Consider the following 21,467-nt stretch of genomic DNA (forward strand, 5'->3'; position numbering starts at 1 on the left):
AGACGAAGAAGCTTTGCGTTGATGTAGCCAAGCCATCATTATGGCCAACACGGCAAAGTGTACATCGTGGAGGTGTCGCGATTGGAAAAGACTGTAAGCTCTCGACCGCTTGGAGTGTGAATGAGCAGGATCATGGAGTAAGTGGTTATACAGTGACTTGAAGCAGCGACAAAAAATGTTCTTGATGCAATGAGCGAGACAAAGAGTCCATCCAGAGCATTAGAATGTTGAACGTTGATGAACATGCACGATCACTTAAAAATGCAGACAAGGACTAGTCCGAGAATTGACTAGCCCCCGACTTACGGAAATAAAATCGACCTCTGAAGATCCTCCACCAGCCTCTTTCAGCCTTCTCCCACTTTGTTCATCAAAAGACCTCTCGTCGCATGCTCACGAAGCTCTGAGTAATCCCAAAGACGACATGGGTCAATTTGATACTCTCGATGACTATCAAATACCGAAGCAACCTCACCAGGGTCACGACTTTCACCCACGCGATGGGCACTGTTTCCTTGACGTCTGGAAATCACCCGTATGTACATGCACACATCCGGACTGCCCATAGTTGACCCATGTATTCATAGACTCTTCTCAATCGAGATCCTGCGTACATGATCGAAGAAGGCCGTCTTGATGAGCGGCAGATTCGCGGTTGGGTGGATCAACAAGTACAGTCGCCTGCGATGTCTTGTGTCTCAGCAAATTAATCCGAATAGACTCCTACCACAAGACAAGAAGCTGATAGAGAGACTGACCCGAGCGAGCGATTGTTACGAGTGCTGTAAGTCTCACTGTGCACAGCCTGAAACTCTTGAGCTGATTCGTCTTTTCAGCATCTGCAGTCCTGAGACCCATGTCAGCGATGGGGATCTCTTACCGCTGCCTATGAGCGAGGACACTTTCAGCCATTTGACATCTGCGTGGCGAATGAACCCTGCGCTTCGCGCGGCCATGATCCACACGTTCCCAGTCACCACGAGTCGAAGCGAGACGTTGGGAGTAGACGAGCGACTAAGTCTGAATCCTCCTATTCTTGTCTAGTCGCATGGCTGATTCTCCAGGTCTGGTAATCTGTGGCGGCCGGTCACGTAATTGGGACTACTGCGTCGCTGCGACCTACGAAAGATCTTCGGGAACCACATCCTGTATCGTCCAAGGCTTAGAGACAGATGAGATCGAGGTACTGAAGGAGTCCATCCGCGCCTCACAATGCTCCTTTCCCAATCCTCTACTTATTCCAATACTTCTGATTGGATTGAAAGCTAGCCGTTTTGTTGCAGTCATTGAACATCGTGCTCGTGCACTCGAGAGTCTCGAGCTTGAGACTGGGATGAAGTACGGCTTCTCCGTTGACCCACGTCGTAACATCTCACGTGAGGCTCTCAAAGCGAAAGCAGGTCTCCTGGATTTTGACCTCATCACGCAGAAGTTGACATGCATTATTGGAACACTAGCATTCTGTGAATTGACATTCACCGCTAGCCTCAAAGCTCTTGACCTGCTGTCTTTATTTGATGACAAGCTTCCAGCCTCGATTCCACGGGAAATACTACAGCAGAGAGTCTTATTCTTGCGCAATCTTGTTGAAGGCGTCCAATTGAACCGAGCTCTTCTCTTACAGCGGACACAAGCACAAGTACAAACGGTCTGTCTCCTACCTCGACACGCATTGCCTTCAACCGAGCGAATAGATATGCATTACCTGACATCTGAGCTGACTTCAGATATATGGCAGGTCTTTAGCCTCATCGGACAAAAAGACAACCGTGTCAATATCGAAACAGCTACTTCTTCACATCGTCTCGCCGAAGCTTCCCTCAAAGAAAGCGCTGCGATGAAAGAAATTGCCGAGGAATCCCGCAACCTTGCTTTTCTCACCCAACGTGGCAATATCGACATGCGAATAAATGCTGCTGTAACCCTTATCTTCCTGCCAGGCACCTTCATTGCGACGTTCTTCAGCACAAGCTTTTTTGATTTCCAGTCTCGTAATGACGTTGTCAGCGGCTGGATATGGTTGTACTTTTTGTTCACTGTTGTACTTACGATGCTTGTCCTTGGCAGCTGGTCCTTTGGCTCTAGACGACAAAATCAACGCATGGAGCGATTGCGCAATGAACAAAGAGAGAAGGAAAAGAGCATTGAGATGCAGTCTTGAAATGGACAAGGGTTTGTGAGCAAGACCTCGAACAATCCCTCACGTGGTCGCTTTGGGTATTATTGACAACCCACTATGCTCACACAAGTTTCTCTTGAAATGTTACGAGAAGACTCAGTCAAATGTCAGGTCCTTAGCATTCATCTCACGAAGCGGGTTGATCATTCGCCGATCATGCAAGTAAGTCACCGCCAATTGGGTGAGCGTTGCGGCTTTAACGTGCAGAGACCAAACTCCCGCATGTATTCATGGAACGTCTTGCGCTTACGGGACCTTTGCAAACCACGTCTCAGGGATGAGAAGCGCGATTTCATACCTACATATCACGAACATTGGTCTTGATATAATTATTTCTTGTACGAAACGTGATCTGCGTCTGGGGCAGCCGGATCCTCCAGCAAGAAACCAGTACTTGGCTCGTTGCATCAGGATTAAAGAAATCTGGAACCGACTTGACGATGAGACCAGAGCTCGATAAGGAAACGAAAGACCGATGACAGTCAACGGAAGGTTTCGGTTGGCTCGCACATCTTGAAAGTAAAAAAGTAAGGAAGTATTAGAGCCTGGCCGAATCGTTCAAAGACCAAGCCCGACATGAAGGGCACAAGTGTGATCCTCATCTTGTTCTTCGCATTTTTCAAGATGACATCTGGCACCCCAACAAATTGGAACATCCTCATGTTCAACACATCAGGCGCATCTCTCGCGCCAAACGAACGGGAACGGATAACTCAATGTTTCCCATCACCTCCAGAAGAAGGTATTCATCCAATAGTCACCTATCATACCTGTCAGAACGCCCTCAATTCGCTCAAAGACGAAAAACACTATGCCCAACCGATGACATTCGGGCCAAGAAGCGTAGGCAACCCAATCATCTGGGCCAGCGGCACCTGCCACATCGAGCTGCACACTCGCAGTAGTACTGATACAGCCATATTCAGTTATCAAGACGTGCACGATATAGCGGTGGGGATCATCAGTCGTTGTAGTGCCCTTGCAACAAGGCGCGAGATCGCGTTCAGGTTTTCGATGCTTGACATGGGGTATGGAGGTATTAGCGATGTGGATCTCGCTCGAGTCTTTTTTGTTCAAGTTTTTGGAGAATGACTGGCTTGCTGGAGCATGGATTATCGACAACGAGTGAAATGGATATCCCATAGTCTGGAAGGGGTGGTGCCGGGTTATCTCAAAGGCATCCTCGGCAGCTCTCGAAGTCTAAGTTCTATATCCGGGGAGCCCATTTCGCGTGTTTTTGGAGGTGCATCAGGCTGGCTGCTTAGGTTTCAACAAAATAGACACCTCGCCAGACTATGAAATAGCAGGCTGACTGAAACCACGTGAGTGGGAAGGGTGCCAAGGACGTCTGTCCTCTGCCGTTGCGGTTAAATACGAGGCCGACTCGGTGCTCCGGCCGGCGCCCTTAACGGATGAACGCTTTAGGAAATTCCGTTGCAGCGGATGGCTTTCCTCTCTTGTGGGAAAGCGAAGTTTATCTGGTCTGAGACCTACCTGTCCTTGCTCTTGCTTCCGGAGCCGGCTTGTAAGGCTAGCATTGAGCGGTGGGAAAAGATTTCGCTGGCCCACGTGCTAGGATTGACCAACACACGGGCTGGATTGGAGACCCTGGAGAGTATCCCAAAACATCAACCGCGCACGGCTCAAGAGACTCACCCGGTCACCGAGCTGATTACTAAATTGACGGAAAGAGAGACCCCTCACTCCGAAACGAGGTGTCTGTCCTATCTCACGAGGATTGAACCCACACAGAAGCAAAACGCCGACGCCAAGCGGCACATTCGCCTTTCGTTGAGTTCTGGTTCCACTGCACCTGATATATGACAATGCGTTAGTCAGCGTGGCAAGAGGACCCTAGCAGCTTTCAAGAAATGCACGAGAGTTGACAATAATTCACGGCATTTCGGCAATGATACAGACGAGACGCGGGGCTACCAGCGTCATCTCTCTCATCTTTACGGCGGCGGGAGGGGATGTTTGACGGAGTCCTTGGGTCCTCCGGTGAAGAAACGAAAGGCTTCTCGCGACGTCATCGTTCGCGAATCCAGGCGTGTGAGCTGAGCCTGCGCACTGATGTATCAAGTCAGAAACAGGGAGTTTTGTGTGATAAACAGGGCATCTAAACAGTCTAGAAGCAACAATGACGAGCCATGGATGCGGGGCTGCGTGCCAAAATAAGGGTTAAGACGGAAAATGAGATTCCAGATCTTGCATGAGAAGCGGAAGAGCGTTTGATTGGAGAGGAAAGCTACAAAGTGGCTCGGAACCCTACCGGTCGGTCGCAACGCCTGGATGAAACTCAGCTTCAAGGCAGTATTCAAGGCAGTATTCCGCTCAAATGATAGAGGCAAGAGGATGCGAGACCTGCTCAAGTGGGGATATGTTGACTGCTCAATGGTTATATCTCCTACAAGAATGTGCCGCGCCTTACACCCTCAGAGCTCAAACGCCGTTTATTGCGAGCATGCTCAAGCACCCAACGCCAACTTTGACTCTCAGCCCAACCTACAGACCTCCCCAATCGATTGGCCAGGTAGACGTCTGAAGCAGCCGCGACCATTCCTGGAACACGTTTCACAGTGAAACATTCCGCGCTTGGCTCATCTTCCGAAACGACACCATCATCAGGCCGCAGACCAGCACCAGAATTGGACAGGCAAGTCAATCACATGGTGCCCTGTCCAACTAGGGCCGCGTCCCGACCCTATCGTATCACCCCGACACTTGATACGACAATAATGCTGGCGGCGGAACAGCCTGACATAGGTGGGCTACGGGAAAACTCTGCCTATCGGCAACAGCGCCGATGTCGCAATTGGACCGACCCTTTCCCACGCAACACAAGGCAGCAGACATTATTATTCTAGCCATCAGAGAGGACGGCTCATTATTGGCAAGCGGCTGGGGTTGACCCCGCACAATGAAACCGTCGCGGGGCGTGGAGGTCGTGAGGCTTTTTTTCTCCGCCCAAGCAATATATGTAAGAGGGCATGAGGGCCTTGGGATGTGGGGACAGGATATTCCAGTGTTGACCACTAGCCTAATACATTCAATACCATCAAGCGCAGGTTCGCGGACTTCTCTTCTTAATAAACATGTCCCTCCCCCTCTCTAGTATCCTTCTCAGCCTGGTGCTGGCGCCAGCCGCAATACATGCCAGCCCAGTCCCAGTCCCACAAGGTGGTGGAGGCGGCCAGGATTTTTCTTCAGAGTAAGCTATCGCTTCCCCCCATCTTCTCCTCTCGAAAGCAACTTCAGGTCTAACATGGAAGCCCGCATGCAGTCAGACCGGCCTCGGCACTTTCCATAGATTCGGAAATCTAGGTGCCTGTGGCATCACCTACTCGGAAAGTAAACATACCCCCCATCCCCCTCCCCTCCCCTCCCCTTCCTCCCCCTCCCCCCTTCCCCCATCTTTCCCCCCCCACTAACCCCACAACAGACGACACAGTCGTAGCGGTCTCCACGCAATGGATAACCGACCAATCCTACAAACCATCAATCTGCGGACAGTCAATCGTGGCGGCCAAAGCGGGCGGGGGCGGACCCGCCGTGACGATGATAGTGGGCGACACGTGCGGGAACTGCGATCTCGCACACATCGATATTGCGTGGGGCCAGTATGTGATTATGAATGGAGGCACGGATGATCCGGGGCAGATGACTGCTACGTGGTGAGTTCTTTTTTTTTTTCTTTTTGGGGGGAAGGGGAGGGAGGGGAGGGAGGGGAGGAGGGGAGGAGGGGAAGGGAGGGGGGTGAAAGGGAGATGGGCTGATACAAGGCATGATAGGCATTGGGCTAGTCGATCTGCTCCCGCGGGCACGGGTACAGGCACGGGTTCAGGTCTAGGCGCTTCCCCCAGTCTCCCTCCTGGAGGTGGAGGCGGAGGCGGCGGGGGCGGAGGTGGAAGTGCAGGGGGAAGTGGGGAGAGTCTCACGCTGGGCGGGGACGGGCAGTGCTATAATACTAGCGGGGCGGTGGTGCCGGGGGCGTCGTGTGGGCAGTCTGGTGGTGGTGGAAGTGGTGGAAGTGGTGGAAGTGGTGGGAGTGGTGGGAGTGGTGGGAGTGGTGGGAGTGGTGGGAGTGGTGGGAGTGGAGGGGGTGAAGGGAGTGGGGGGCAGACCCTCACAAAAGGGAATGATGGGCAGTGTTATGGGAGTCAGGGGCAGGTTGTGCAGGGTGTGACGTGTTAGTGTGGTGGTGTTGAAAAGAGTGGGTGTGGTTGAAAAGTAGTTGTATATCCATTGGCATGAATGCTCCGAATGACATTATTGAATCGTGGCTTTTGTGTCTGAGTCTCTGTCAGGGTCTAGTAGGGCATTGCATTGGATATTTGGCATTATTCCACGAATTACGATCTTGGTAAGAGAGGTCTCAAGATCTTCTTCAATGTCTTGTTTCGTGGATTCTGAATGCAAACAGAGGAGGTCGATCATGGGTATTGGTGCTGATTGACGTAGTGTCCCATTGCTAATGCGCTCTGATTATGCATTTTGGTAAACCTGAGTTGGCGGTGCTTGTTTTAAGCCTCCATTGAGTCCACCTCTACAGAGCCTGTGGTGGAAAGAACAGTGTTTTCACCGGAACCTGAAATTCTCTGCCTTTCCGCCAGAGGCTAAATAAAGATCTAACTGGTGGAAAAAATTCCCGAAGATTGGTGCTTGTTCAGCAAGCCAAGTCTTAGTTTTCAAACGGGGCACGCTTTCGCCCGGTTTACCACTTGACCTGAAGTCACCCGGTCCGTCCTCGAGCCTCCAAGTTTCCTCCTCTGACAGCGGCACGTAATCCTCGTCCTCGAAACTCTCGACGACTTCCCACGCTCGAACTTCTTTGTACTTTCTTTGAGACATTGCCTTGACAAGGAAGTACGCGTACTCATCTTCCCACTTGCAGTCACCCAGTGAACGGGCAATTTCGGCTTTGTGAAGCACTCGCGAGAACAGATCCTTATTCCAGCTACTTCTCTCTGTGAACGCTTTTGGATCAAGATGCTTTTCGTTGACATTCCTCTGGGATTTGACAATTTCGTCTCTCGCGTTTTCTACCTCAATATCCTCGGTCTTTTCTAAGTAGCCGTTTGCAGTCATCGCAAACGCATCCTGGATCAGCGGATCAACGTCAAGATGATTGCTCAGAAAGTTAAGCACTTCGCTGCTAGGCTTTTCTGCCAGTGATGCGCAGTGATAGGGTGTCCTATGCCAATTATCCAAGGCATTGACGTCACAGCCAGCATCCAAAGCAGCCATGACACTGGCAATATCATAGATAGCTAGATGAGTTATTGTTGCACCTGTGTCGTCTACTGCTTTGGGGTCCGCTCCACGTTCGATCAAGAACTCCATGGATTCTGCGCAACCGGCGGCGGCGGCATGATGCAGTGGTGTCCTGCCGTTCTGATCCCTTGCGTTGACGTCAAATCGATGATCGTAGTAATTCGCAGATGACTCTAGAAGCTCTTTCATTCTTGCGACACTTGGGGCCGCCAGATGTAGCAAAGTTTCCTGACTCGCGGTGCGTTCTTTGATATCAGCGCCGTTGGCGAGAAGAATACGGATCATCTCTCGACTTTGAGACTCTTCGAAGACGAGCTCGAGGAAGTCTGAATGTTCAATAAGCTGGTGAAAGAAGGATGCTTTGTCGATGGCCGATTTCGCTGAGCAGGCAGCCTCCTGAAAGCACGTTTTTGTGCAGTCTAGGAACTCAAGGATGTCAGGACGAATCATGGAAGGGGAAATTGAATGGGCTTCATGGAAGAATTTCGCAAAACTTAGACGAGTCCAGAAAATCTGCTGATTCGCCGCTGCGCTCTGTAGTAGACTGAAACCCCTTGCATTTCGGCAGTCTCTGTCAGCGTTATGTGCAATGAGAGATTGCATAAAGTCAGTGCGGCCATATGTGACGGCCTCATGAATTGGCGCATCGAATTCTTCAGTCTGCGCGTCAATCTGAGCGCCCAAACTCAATGCCCACTCGAGAACAGTCGGTCCCCCAAGCTGACTGGCAATGCGCAAGATCTTATTCAGATCCAAAAGTCTTGCTGCCCTATCTTTTTGAGAATCGTAATATGCTTGTAAGACTCTAATTTCCTGAGCACAAACCGCCAGATGAATTTGGCAAGGCGCACTCCCTGCAACCCCATATCCGTGATCCAGAAACGCGTCTATGGCTTCCTTGTGTCCGTAGACAATGCTATAGCCAAAGGCATTGAAGGATGTTGGCTCATTGGAAATCTCAGGCTTTATTCCGAACCTCAATAAAGAGTCTACTATAACCTTGTTTCCTGACCATGCTGCCCAGTAGAGCGCGCGTACCCCTTCAAGACTCTCCAGCTTGCTCTGCTCAAAGGTCCAAAACTTCAACACTTCTTCTGTAATGGTGGTCAAACCAAATCCGATTGCGACATGTAGAGGTATTATGTCTTGAAGGTCGATAGGAAGCTCCTGGTGAGGAATCCTGCATCTTCGCTGGTATTGTACCATAAGAGCATTACGCAAGGGCCGACCTGAAGTCAAGAAATCAAGAATCTGCTTCTGGAGCAAGACCTCTGGCTTACCGCGGGCGTGAATGCCCCAGCTCTTGGCAGCATAGTCCAGCAAGGGATACATTCGTAGCCTTTCGGAAAGAAATCTTTGTTTAGCGACCCTTTTGTATCCTTTGACCTTGTAATCGACCTCCGTTGTCGAAGGGCTGAAAAAATCACACACCCTAGAACTGAACTCTTTGATTCGGAGGTAGGTCAAGCATCTTGTAGTCAAAAAGGCGCCAACGTCTTCGGAACTCTCTTGAATCTGGGTTTCTAGAAAGCTCTGAACGGTGGAGTGCGCAAGCCGGACCACACCACTCTGCGCATCCTTCGCGATGAGACCTTTACAAGACTTTATGATATCATCAATATCCGAAAGGTTGTTGTTGTTTACAGAAGAATCTCCAGGTTGTACAGCGAGGGCATGACAGAGCTCTTGGTCGGTGAGAGGGCGAGTCGCAAGACAAAGCCACCACATCGCTTGCTCTGCTAGCTCCTTTTGGCACTTTTCCTGATGCGTGACTCTATCCCAGGCCTTCTGGTAATGTTCGTGAATGCTTTTTGGCAGCTTCTGGAGCGCTTCGTCGAGCAGACGAATGTTGAAAAGATGATACAGGGAATTCAAGTGTAGCTTGGCGGTTAGGAACAAACCATCAGCTTGAGAGACAACTGAGCTAACTGTCTTTTCTCGCATATCTGGGCGCTGTCGAAAAGATGCTGACATGCTGAAGCTCCCAAACAGATCCGGTGTTCCAATGTATCGTTTGACCATGTCTTCAATCTCGGTATCATTAGCGTAGATCTCTTGTTCAAAGGAGTCCTGGAATGGCGGATCCTTGCTGTAACGAGATGTGATCAAGAGACGAAATTTTGGGTCTCGGCCACCCAATTCACGGGTTGAAAACTGGTCAATGATACGTAGAAACTGTGCGCGATTGAGGTCCAGCATCTCGTCAAGAGCGTCTATGACAATATAAACTTCATCAAGTTCTGCATAAGCCAGCCTGACGAAGCGTTGGATATCCTCGAGCTCAAGATTTAAGAGGCCGCGTTCACAATTGGTGTAAAGATTTTCCAGGGCTTTCATTAATATTTTGTTTTCATCCAAGAGATATTTCGGCACCAGACTTGCAAAAAGGTTCTCAGGTGTTTGCTCAGACTGTTGCTTGTAGTCACAATAGATGCTCGTTATTACTGTCTTCGACTGACGGTCAAGTGAATTGTAGAGATCTTCAGATACGAAAGCGCTGTTCAGACAATCATCAGTTCCTCAATTTGATAATCTGCACGAGCGGGGCTCACGCTAGTACAGTCTTACCCACGCCAGCTGAAGCCAGATAAATGTCAGTATCGCAAGAGTATCACAAATTTAATATCAAGGGCAGCTTACGCATGCCAGAGCACCATAGAACTGGCTCTCGACCGTCTTTCCAATGACGGAATGCCGACGACTCCAAAAAACGATCTGCACCAGATACATAGCCAGCGCTCTTCAGCACATCTTTCTGCTTGACACGAAAACCGTCACCAAGAGGTGAGACCCAATCTCTGATCGTTTGCGACCGATCAGGAGACCCTGATAGCGAGATGTCAGTGAAGGACCTCAAGCAAAATGAGCGCTTGAAAAGGCGAACCATGATTATGAGTGATACTCTGGCCGATCTGTACGCCGCCAAGGTTGGGGCCAGCAATATTGGTATTCGCTGTATGCTGAGCTTCGTGCTGAGCCATCCTGCGATCAATGATCCTTATGCAGTCAGCACTTGGATCGCTATTCACCTTCACAGCTCAGAAGTTTGATAGATGGTCTCGCTCGACACTTCTTGCTGATGGAGGATTTGAGCTGCGATGCAGGGGGCCATCCCTGATTGGAGGCAGACAAGCAGAAGAAAGGCAAAAGCTGGTGGTCGTATTGACGTTGGTCACACCGACGGCCGTTCGCAGAAATTGAGGCAAGGTTTGTTTGCTATTGCGGCTTTTCGCCTCTTGCCTTCGCTACTGTGATTTTCGAACATTATTCCGCCGTATGATTCTGTCAATTCTCTCGCAATCGCTCGTGGCATGTTCTTCACTGTCGTTACAAGCCGTTTGGCAGACTCCATCACGGTCGTGAAGTCATCGAAGTTGGTGTAAGGTAACGAAATGCAGGTGACCGAAGATGTGACGTGGCATATCTGTTGCATTACTCCTGCCGACGGATATTTGCATTTCTCGTATTCGCTAGCTTAGGAGGCTCTGGAGTCGTGACTCAACGAGATACTAGCCATGCGAGTAGCCGGTTCCCTAGTTGCACAGGGTGCCAAAAGTCGAAGTGCTGAATTCTGTACCCTCCGCTTTCTTTTGACCGTAAGCAGTACAGGTGTGCCAGGATACCCGAAGCAAAGCGACGTAGTCAAAGCACGAAACCAAAGATGGAAGATGGTGAAGGCATGCTCGAGATTCACAGTCCTGTATCACCTGTGGTCGAGTGAGTGCTCCGAGACTTCAACCTTCCAAGCTAAAGCAAGACAGTATCTGCTTCATCCATGGTCTGAGCGGCGGACGTGTATCCACGTGGTCGAAGGACGGTGTCTTCTGGCCAGCTCAACTCCTATCAAAAGACATCAATGATGCTCGGATCCTCTCGTGGGGCTACAATGCTGATGTCTCGAGCTTTTGGAATCCAGAGTCCAGTAACAAAATAGAAGACCACGCCCGGCTATTGGCCACAGAGCTGCGAAGCCAGAGATCAACGCCAGAGTCGACGAAACGTCCAATCATATTCGTGACCCATAGCCTTGGTGGGATCGTGTGTGCATATGTAAGATTAGAAAGATGCTGAGAACAATTGCTGACGTACTAGCGAAGAGCCTTATTACGGAACATAACAAGCACACGTCGGAGGATGGTAGCCTCGACAAGGATACAGGCGGCGTAGCTTTCTTGGGAACGCCATTTCAGGGTTCCGATAAAGTGGCTTGAGCCGAGAAGATCCAGAAATTCTCCCATTTATTCCACAAGAGCAGCCCCCCCAATACCAACATCATCAGCCAGCTAAACAAGGAGTCTGCACCACTCATGATTGTGGGAACCCTCTTCCCAGGTTGGTTGAGGGCACGTAAAGAGGATCCTGAGACTGAAGTTCATGTGATGTGTTTCTTCGAAGAGCGCGCCACTCACATAGGCAAGATTGTCGAGAAGACTTCGGCTTGTATTGAAGGGTTTGAACAGCTCAGCCTTAGCGACGATCACATCGGAATGTGCAAATTCTCCAGGGAAGACGACAACAACTATCAGAGAGTCATGAATGAACTCAGACGCTGGGTTGAAGCCATCAAGGCCAAAGGTGAAAAGCACGTTAAAGACGTAAGACAGATTATACCAAATATCCAGACCCTTTCGCTGACATCCCGATAGAGCTCAACGTACACGTCCAATACGAAATTCGCAGGAGATAATTACGGCGGTGTCCTGAAAGGCCAAGATGTTTCGACTGGCGGTACTCATGTTGGAGGCAGCACCTTCGTAAGTCGAACGGTTGCTTCGTACACAAGACTTGCTGACGGCGGCATCGACTAGAATTTTCGGTGACAAAAAGTGAAGACACAGATTCGAGCCTGAGTTCAAAGATAATGTCAGGGAGTTCGAAAGAGCGCCCACGACTCTCCTTTAACACCACCATTGATGATCTAATATTCTTGAATAACGGCCTGACGAACCAACAAATCTCAATTGTTTCACTTGACAATTCATCCCGTTCAATTCTTGTTCGTGCACTAGGTGCCTCGAATGCTCTGAGGCGCAGCTGCTCTTCCTTGCAGACATATGGAGCACATAGCACCCAGCGCTTTGTGACACAGCTCTTACACAGGTGTATGGCCCATTCCTACCTCAAGATGAACGAAGCCAAGCTTGCTGCACCCTCCGATCTCCGAGTCTCTATATAGCCCTGCTCTTGTCCACGTCCAAAGCATACCCCACCCATCGCTCTCGACCCTCAGCTCCCACACATCCTAAGGCCGCAGCCCCCCCTCGATTTTCCCCCACTACCACAACAATCCACTCCCACCACCGCCCACTCACTCCCACTCTCCCCACATACATTAAACCCACATACAGCCTTCTCCAACGCACTCTCACTCGCACACATATTAACCCCCAAAAACGCCTTCTGCAGCTGACTCACGCTCCCACACACATTAACCCCCAAAAACGCCTTCTGCAACCCACTAACGCTCGCACAAACATTGATCCCACACCCCGCCTTCATCAACCTACTCTCACTCCCGCACATATTGAGCCCACAGCAGGCCTTCTCCAGCATACTCTCGCTCCCGCAGCAATTGACTCCAAAACAAGCTTTTTGCACCTGAGACTTGCCCTCGCAGCAATTGATGACTCCGCACGCGTGCGTGAAGGTGTCGCTGTGGTTGCAGCAGTTGATTGCCAGGGGCGTGATGTGGTGGCGCCCTGAGTGCGAGGTGCTGGAGGTGGTCATGGAGGTGGGGGGGATGTAGCCTTGGGCTTTTGCTTGTCTTGCGTTGAGAGGGGCGGTGGATTGAGAGGGGGAGTAGGCTGCGGAGGAGGAGGAGGGGGTCGCGAGGATGAGGGAGGAAGAGGGGAGCCAGGTCGTGGAGGAGGGGAGGAGCTGTAGGGTGGTGGGGCTTCCGACGCGTCCATTGGTTTCGAGGACGTTGCTGCTGCGGGGGAGTGGGAATCATCGAAGTCGTTGAGCAAGGGGGTGCTTTGTTCGTTCTTGTTTGGAGCCATTGTAGTAGTAGAGAGTGAGGATGTGCAGAGAGATGGGGAGTTCTTATGCGGTGCATTTATTTGTTGCCTGGAGATCGAGACTCGCGGGGGGTTATTGCGCTTTGCCCTTTTGGGCGGTCCCGCGGATTGCATCCAAATACGGTATGGCTTAGGGCTCTCTCATTCGTCCGCTCGCAAATTCAATTTCTCCAAGACCAAGCTGAACATGAACGATGACCCAAAGCCAGGCTCGTCTTGAAGGGTATGACTGTAAAGCAAAAGTTGACCAAAATTGCTTAGAATGGCGATACGCTGAACCTCCCATCCAGTTCGACAGTATATACCTCTGAATGTCTAAAACCCCGATCTGCATGGCCGTCGACAGCACTGGTCAATCTTGCTCCTGGTCCGCTCGAAGCTTCTCAAGGCTCTGTGTTCTCCTTTCTTAAGTACTTGCATTTCCTGGCCTGACATACATTCAATGTCAGCGTCTTTGAGTACGACTGGCCCTGTGATGAAGTCATTGATCCCCCCATGAATTTAGTCATAACAGGATGCGACAGAGCTTATGTGTATAAGTGCTTCATCAAATGATGTGTTCTTGATACTCTACACCTCTACGACTCGATCGGATTCTTGGGATTCATCGTCACCTTCCAGCACCCATGTGTACAATTCGATGAGCAAAGCCCCCTCCTCATACAACAGAGACACCATCGCCAGCCACAACAGCCAAAGCAGCAACCAGCGCCTCACAAGCCGAACTCTGCGTCGCAGCCGTCGCCTCCTCTGTCTTCGCGGACCACACCACACCCAAGTCATCACCCTCCCCCGATTCCGCCAGACACTCTCGGCATTCCTCGCCACAAACTCGCCAAACTCCTTCCTCGGTCTCACACCCTGCAACTTCCTCAAATTCCTCACAAAGATGCCCTTGAACTGCGCTCCATCAGCCCCAACATCTGGTTCATTAGGCTCATGCAGAATGCCCTCCTGATCCGTCATCTTCTCAAGTGCAGCCATTGCTATCTTCTCCGCCGTATCCAGGTACTCCTCGTCCGGCAACGCGACATTCAATTCCACCAGCGCGCCGAGAATAACGCCCTGGTTATACGTCCACACCTGCCCACCATCATTCTTGCAATTCGCAGCATCAATCCCATTGTTAACATTAAACTTCGCATTAATCATACCCGTCCCTTGAAACCACTTCCACTGCTTCACCGCCCACTCCTTATAATAACCCCTCTTCTTCCCCCCTTCCTCCTCCCCCTTTTCCCCCTTCGCAGTCCTATTCGCCAACCCCGCCGCCGTCGCCAAAAAAACCTCATTCTCAACCGCCCCCGTATACTCCTTCCGCTTATTCCACCAAACCCCACCACACGGCCCGCCCCACCCCGTCGTCATATCCTCAAAAATCGCCATCGCAATTTCAAGATACTCGTCTTCGTTCGTGACGTCGTAGATGCGGAGGAAAGCGAGAGCCCACCAGCCCTCGTCGTCGTAGAAGTCGTTGAGGAAGCCGGGGAAGCCGTGCGGGGATTTCGGGGCCTGCGTGAGCGTGTTGGAGAAGAGCGGGATGAGGATGGTGTTTAGGGAGGGGGAGATGATGGCGAAATCTGCCAGGACGGTGATGGCGTTGGCGCTGTTCCACCACCCGGTTGTGCTGAAGAGACCGGTGGTTTGGTCGTAGTATTTGAGGAGGGTTTTTAGGGCGGCTGTGGTGCGGGAGAGGTGGATTTCGTGGGGGGTGGAGAAGGTGCATGCGTGGTCTGTCATGATGATGGGGGTTTGAGGGGGAGATGGGTTGGATGTGAATTTTGGGGTAGGGAAATGGTTGTCTTATTGATTCTTGATCATGCAGCGGGCCGCTGCGCTCATGCGTTAGTGAGGGGTAGAGACTATCTCTCGAATGTTGCTGATACTGGTGGTAGATAGATTTCAAAGGCACTAGTTGGAAGCAAAGGCTTTCATTCTAGAAACAGGTTTTCTCTAGAGGCTCTTTGTGAGATCCCACATCGCTATTCTCCCCTAAACCGCTCCAAATTGGATATCCATGTCTCTCAAATCAGCCTTTCCGACCTCCTCCCCCTTCGCGTCCCTCCTCCCCCAAGACTAGCCTCGAACGCCGGCCCCGAATCATTGAAGAACGTCGGAACTATTCCCCTAGTCAGTACTTTCTCAAAACTAGCTTGCTGAGATACTCACAAGGTGTCACGCTTGACGAACTCGGCGTACCACTTTGGTCCGTCACTCCCAGATCCGCCGCCGTGGCATTCGCATCGCAAGGATTACAATCATCCAAACCCGATGTCGACGACGATGTTGTACTCGCAGTACTATTCGTGCTAGCACCACCACCACTACTCGCGTCCGATCCAGGCATCGTCACGCACACATTACTCGCCTCGACCAAGTTCGTGCACCCGCCATCAATGTCGAGGTTGTATTGCTTCAACGCGAACAACGAGATCCCATTTGCTTGCGCCAGCTTGTTGCAATCGAAGCCGGGGGGCACGGTGTAGATCTGGCATTTTAGTGGGAGGCAGATGGGGGCGCCGGCTTGGAGGTCCGTGCCTTGGGCGTTGAGGCCGTTGATGTTGAGGATGCCGCGGGTGGAGACGGCGAAGGTTTTGGAGATTGTGGTGGCGGTGTCGCCGGCTGCGACGGTGTAGGTGTTGCCGGAGGGGCAGGAGGTGGAGGTGGAGGCGGTGGTGTTGGTGGTGTCTCGAAGCTTGAGGACTTTGGGCGGGGAAGATGTCTTGGCTTGGGTGGTTGAGAGGAGAGCGAGGGTCATGAGGATTAGGGACCTCATGTTAGGCGAGGGATGTATCCTGTAGTTGTATAATAAATGATGTGGGCCTCGAATAAGCTCGTGAGATAATGGGGTATGTTGCAGAGGGCGCTCATGCCTTTATAATAAAGGATAGTAGAAAGTCCAAGCTTTTTCAAACACAACCTGTTCTTTCTATTTCCGTTGCTCGCCAATGACACAGTCTCAGAGCTCATAGGTTCCATGCGCAGCACTATCTTGTTATGCGCTACGCGCTACGCTCCAGAACAGCTGTCCCGTCTACACCAGCCTCGATTCGCGTTTCGGAAGCGCGGCCTAGGGCTGAATTTGGAGATACTCACGGCTGCAATATTGAGACAGGCCTATTTTCGGCCAACGATTTGCAAATCTGGGCCTGACAAATTTTGTTGGAAGATTAGGGTCCGTGTTTAAAGCATCACAACTCCCAGACATGTTGGGATGATGTCGACGTCCCAAATAATCAGGCTCCAGTCTCAAATGACCATGTAGAGTCCCTCGTTCCTGAGTCTCGTATTTTCCAGCGGGTGTTGGACTGAAACGCGTACTTGAGACAATGATGGTAAACAAGTCCATTGTAGTCGTTCCAAAATCGGATTCATCAAGTGGCTCTACCGTTGGCCACGACTCGCTCGCAAGATGGACATACGCATGAGTATACTGAATAGCTCTGTTATCGAGTAGGTAGCTCACTAGATAAATCGTAGTTACATAGCCGATTTTTTAGTCCGATGCAGCGATGAGGTAGGCGCCTTGACACTTTGGAGAAGTGCATTCAATGATTATGCTGACTCTCTGACCACTAGCAATCTCAACTATGTCGGTTCGTTTCGTCTAGTACGATACACCATTACATTCAATGATATCAAAGTATTGTAGGCCTACGACGAAGACGGAGAGTGTGGCGTGAGAGCTCATTTTGACAAAGATTTGTCGAGATTGTTTCTTTGCCGAGTACAACCCAATGCCATGCGTGTGGAAGAGCGATCATCGATAGCCCTGAGCATCGCCCGGAAGCCCTTAGCGCCCTCCCCCTATTCGCTTAGATTCCCGCCACATGTGGGTGTGGCAACAGCCCTAATTGGGCAGGCTACTCCCCTCCCGATGACAGCCGGCGCCGGAGAAACAGCCGGATGCGGCATGTGATTGGGCACACCACCTAAGATGAGCTCGAAACATAAAAGCTCTCCGTTTCTGCATTCCTCCTCGAAGTAATTCCAGCACACACGCACATGGTCGTCACCATGAGACTCATCGACCTCGCCATCCTCGCCCTCACCCCCCTCACACACGCAGCCAACATAATCCTCTCCAACGACGACGGCTGGGCCGAGCTCAACATCCGGACCTTCTACACCTCTCTGAAAACCGCGGGGAATAATGCATTAATATCTGCCCCGGCGCGAGATGGATCTGGCACAGGTTCCGCCGACGTCCCCGCCACCCCGCTGCTTTTCACCGGTTGTGAATTCGATAGCTGTCCGCGCGGCTCGCCGGCGGAGGGGTTCAACGCGTCGGATCCGGGGCTTAATTATGTGAATTCTTTCCCCGTCACGGCGATGAAGTATGGCATAAAGACTTTGGCGCCGAAGTTGTTTAATGGTGGGGCGGTGGATGTGGCTGTTACGGGGCCGAATGTTGGAGGTGAGATATCCCCACCACTTCAATGCCAGATGTTCGCATTTCGGCAAGTTTAGCGCGGGAATTGACAGTTTGCATAGTCAATACCGGCACGCTGTTCGTGCAGTTCTCTGGCACCGTGGGCGCGGCCACCGAGGCTGTCAAGGAGGGTATCCCCGCCATAGCCTTCTCAGGCACTACAGGCGATAAAATCGCTTGGAATGTGCCCGCGCCGCCTTATGTAGGCATTTATGCCGACTTGGCGACGAATGTTACGGACACACTCCTTGCGTCAAGCAAGCCGTACCTCCCGACGAATGTTTGGTTGAATGTGAATTTTGGTGCTGTCGGTGACACGACCTGTACGCAAGCGGCGGATTTCAGGTTCGTGCTTACCAGGATTGGGACCGCGGTGCCGGTTTTTACGCCTGATGATGTAGAGACGTGTGGGAAGAAAAGGTTGCCGAGGGAGGAGGATGTGGTCAAGATGGCGGGGTGCTATGCGAGTGTTAGTGTGGGAAAGGCGGATTCGAAGGCGGATGCGGGCGCGGCGGAGCAGGGGGTTGTGCTGGGGAAGTTGGGGGGATTGTTGACTTGTTTGCCTTGAGGTGTTGATGGGACGGGTGAGGGAAATGTAGGTGAGATCTTCTTCATCGACGATGTAATGTACAATGGGTTTGTTGTTCTGAAATGCGCGTTTGTTTGAGACATTATTATGCAGTAAGTGTGTATTTTCGCACATGATTTCCAACTTATGCGCGGACATCCAACAGCGCTCCGCCACGCTGTACTGAGAAGTCTCACTTTGGGATGGGTCCTTGTCTGATAATGATGAAAGTATATCTTTTGGCGTTCCAGGGGTAGGATTTCATATTGCCGGTATGTTTTCGCTGTCTGCCTTGCTGCATAGACCATGGCGCAACTCTTCGCTTTTTTCCTGTTGATCATATTGAATCTGAGAGCTGCCCTTAGCGCTGCTCTCCCAACGTTACCGCCCGGAATCGGAGAGACCTCTTGCTTGACCAATTCAGTTCCCGGCTATATCTCAAGGGATACCTTACCATCGTAAGCATGATCTCACCTCGTCTTCTTGCCACTGTGGCTGAGTGTCTATGGAAACGGGACATACTCTCCCACTCGCTCGGAGTACGACTGGATCGTTGCAGTCCCGATGTCACGGCTTGAGCTTCACATCTCTGCCAGGGACAGCATAGACCCTATCGCACTTTCGAGGGCAATTGATGCTTTGCAACGCGTCGCTGTCGAGGAAGCCAACGAGCATTCGCGAACCTTTGAACCGCTAAACGCAGACGGCCATGACCCGTGGAAGCGGTCGTTTAGTAGCTCCAGTGGAGTTGATTTGTTCTTTGGGGTAGGCTCCGCGATGACGGGTGTGGCCCCCAGAAAGCTTTGGTGGTATGATTTAGTCGACATCATGAGAGGCTTGAAAGTTGGATTGATCGATCATGCCAATCGGAATTATCTGTTTACATTTGAGGTGTGGCATAAGGAATACACCCCCGCCGAGAAGATTGGTGATGGGTATTTGATTCCAGCGCTCGTCCTTGCGTCACCTGCTGGAAGTAACAGGACTGGAATTCCATCTATTCTTCGCAGAGAAGACCTAGTTGTGCGCGATGAGGCGAAGATCCGTTGATCCACACCGTCGACAGTTATACTTATGAATCACAATCTACCGTAGCGTCTAAGGATCCAGCACAATCAGATATTGTACTCTATTGGAGTGAACTCAGGCTCATTTTGGCTAGCTTGACGATCAGAGTTGCTGGTCATGAGGATCGATAATATCTTTTCAAACTCGCAGTATGGGATATTGAGGTCGCACGGCCCAAACAAATAGGATTTGGTCAAACCGTGAATGCGCGGTATTCAATCTGAAGGAAGAAAGATCAAGCAATTTGTTCACACGAAAGTATTACCAAAGTCCGTAACATCTTTCGGCGCAGGATTGAGAGCGGAACAGGTAGCAACAAAGATATTCTTGAGCAAAATATTGCATTGCTCGATTAATGCATGAAAATATGGAGAACAATTCACGCGATTTCAGAACAAATGACATGATGATAGCACGTTCATGAGTGGCAGGAGTTCTCATGTCTCCGCTAATTCGAGCTGCCCCAATGCCCCTCCACTCTTCTCATGCAAAGACCCTCACTCTCTCCTCCACCGGCTTGAAAGTCTACTCGCCCGGCTCACCTGTCTTGCCACCAAATACTAATTGCGCCTTGAGCTTCCAAAGCTCAGGCAGATTCCAGTCATGCTGGATGCGCATGTCGGGTACCGGGTTCCAATGTTGCAAATTACAACCCAAGCCCTCGCTATCGAGCGCGGTCCAAAGGACGTATTGGTTAATGCCTGAGGCTTGCTCTGACCCTTTTGTGAGAGTTAGTAGTCAGTATACAGCCGGGTATCTAGGGGAAGGAGTGGGAGGAGTGGGAGGGCGAAAAGCGGTAAATACATGTTGGGAATTGGTCGTGCCATCTTGGGATCCCCTCCTGCATGTTGCGAATTGTCTCGCAGTCTTCGTAGAAGAGCACCTGAATCCATTAGCTGCATTCAGCTGTGTGAACCGTCTCATCGTGAATAATTGGCGCAGTAGGTGAGGACTTACTGTCCCTTTCCCCTTTCTGAATAGCAGGAACTTTTCATGCAACTTATCGTACTTTTCCTTCTTCGCGCTCATCTGGACTTTATACGTTTCATCAATGATGTCCCAGAGCTTGTCGAGTTCTTTGTCAAGGAAAAGCACGAGCCTCGCAGATTGGGAATTAAAGGCACTGGGCGAGTGTTTGACGGTTTGCTCGATTGAATTCTTTAATCCGAGAGTCAGGAATTGGGGATTCAGAGGTGATGTTGTAGTGAGTTCGACGTGCGATTACTGCCGAGGTGAAAGGCGTCCTTGATGCCATTGTGATGTTAGAGCGATTGTTCAGCTGAGCAATGTTTCTAGCTAGACCGAATGGCTCTGGATCTTCAGTCGATGTTGAAAGAAGAAGTTAATGGGGGACGTGCTGCTCTGAAAGAAGCCCCAGCTTTCGACAGTGAGGAAGGTATTTGTACAGTGCCACAAACATTAGGGTCTCGGAAGCGTTGATTGATAAGTGATGACTTGATCATGCATGTCGATGACTAATTGAGAGCTACATACAGCTTTGTGGCTTGGGAGCGACTTCCAGTATCCTCTTAAGATCAAAGGAGTTTCCAAGGACTTGCGCAGAGCAGCCGAAATCATGGTGAAGCCTTTTCGCACTTCTGTGCATTGTTTTCAGCATCCTAATAACCCACCACTGCTCAACCTTATCAGCAATGAATGAGTCCTTGAAGCTTGCGGAAGACTTGCGACAAGAATTTTAGGCGACCACGGGACACAAACCCTCGTCTGGCCAAGTGGTAGATGTTGCCCGAGGAACAACACAGTCAGGCGCGCTGCAGGGCGCCTGGCGATGCTTAGCTCACGGCACTATAAGTCTTCAGATCATTGATTGAAATCAGTGCTGTCTAGAAAGGCCCTCCTGCGGTTTGCTGCCAACGTGCAGCATTCAACATTGCAATGCTCTGCGCGGAACCGGAAGACTCGCAAAGC

The 21,467-nt window shown here is 50.9% G+C and overlaps 5 protein-coding genes across 5 annotated transcripts; 3 read left to right on the top strand and 2 right to left on the bottom strand.

The window, feature by feature from the left end:
* Positions 1 to 1,048: 1,048 nt before the first annotated feature.
* KY384_000381 (uncharacterized protein) lies at positions 1,049 to 2,161 on the top strand (the record flags this gene model as incomplete). The annotated part of the gene is made up of 1 exon (XM_044808917.1): positions 1,049 to 2,161. The coding sequence occupies one exon, from the start codon at positions 1,049 to 1,051 to the stop codon at positions 2,159 to 2,161; it is 1,113 nt and encodes a 370-aa protein (XP_044665670.1).
* Positions 2,162 to 6,757: 4,596 nt separating this feature from the next.
* Positions 6,758 to 10,340, bottom strand: KY384_000382 (uncharacterized protein; the record flags this gene model as incomplete). The annotated part of the gene is made up of 3 exons (XM_044808918.1): positions 6,758 to 9,950; positions 10,006 to 10,030; positions 10,094 to 10,340. 3 exons carry the CDS (start codon positions 10,338 to 10,340, stop codon positions 6,758 to 6,760), a joined length of 3,465 nt encoding a protein of 1,154 aa, XP_044665671.1.
* A 774-nt stretch (positions 10,341 to 11,114) lies between these two features.
* On the top strand, positions 11,115 to 12,099 carry KY384_000383 (uncharacterized protein; the record flags this gene model as incomplete). Its single annotated transcript, XM_044808919.1, has 3 exons — positions 11,115 to 11,170; positions 11,215 to 11,503; positions 11,737 to 12,099. 3 exons carry the CDS (start codon positions 11,115 to 11,117, stop codon positions 12,097 to 12,099), a joined length of 708 nt encoding a protein of 235 aa, XP_044665672.1.
* A 2,029-nt stretch (positions 12,100 to 14,128) lies between these two features.
* Positions 14,129 to 15,210, bottom strand: KY384_000384 (uncharacterized protein; the record flags this gene model as incomplete). The annotated part of the gene is made up of 2 exons (XM_044808920.1): positions 14,129 to 14,323; positions 14,356 to 15,210. 2 exons carry the CDS (start codon positions 15,208 to 15,210, stop codon positions 14,129 to 14,131), a joined length of 1,050 nt encoding a protein of 349 aa, XP_044665673.1.
* Positions 15,211 to 17,487: 2,277 nt separating this feature from the next.
* KY384_000385 (uncharacterized protein) lies at positions 17,488 to 18,470 on the top strand (the record flags this gene model as incomplete). The annotated part of the gene is made up of 2 exons (XM_044808921.1): positions 17,488 to 17,887; positions 17,965 to 18,470. 2 exons carry the CDS (start codon positions 17,488 to 17,490, stop codon positions 18,468 to 18,470), a joined length of 906 nt encoding a protein of 301 aa, XP_044665674.1.
* Between the last annotated feature and the right edge of the window lie 2,997 nt (positions 18,471 to 21,467).

This window comes from Bacidia gigantensis (genome assembly GCF_019456465.1).
Source record: "Bacidia gigantensis strain McMullin 20006 chromosome Unknown contig_49, whole genome shotgun sequence".
Lineage (NCBI taxonomy): Eukaryota > Fungi > Ascomycota > Lecanoromycetes > Lecanorales > Ramalinaceae > Bacidia > Bacidia gigantensis.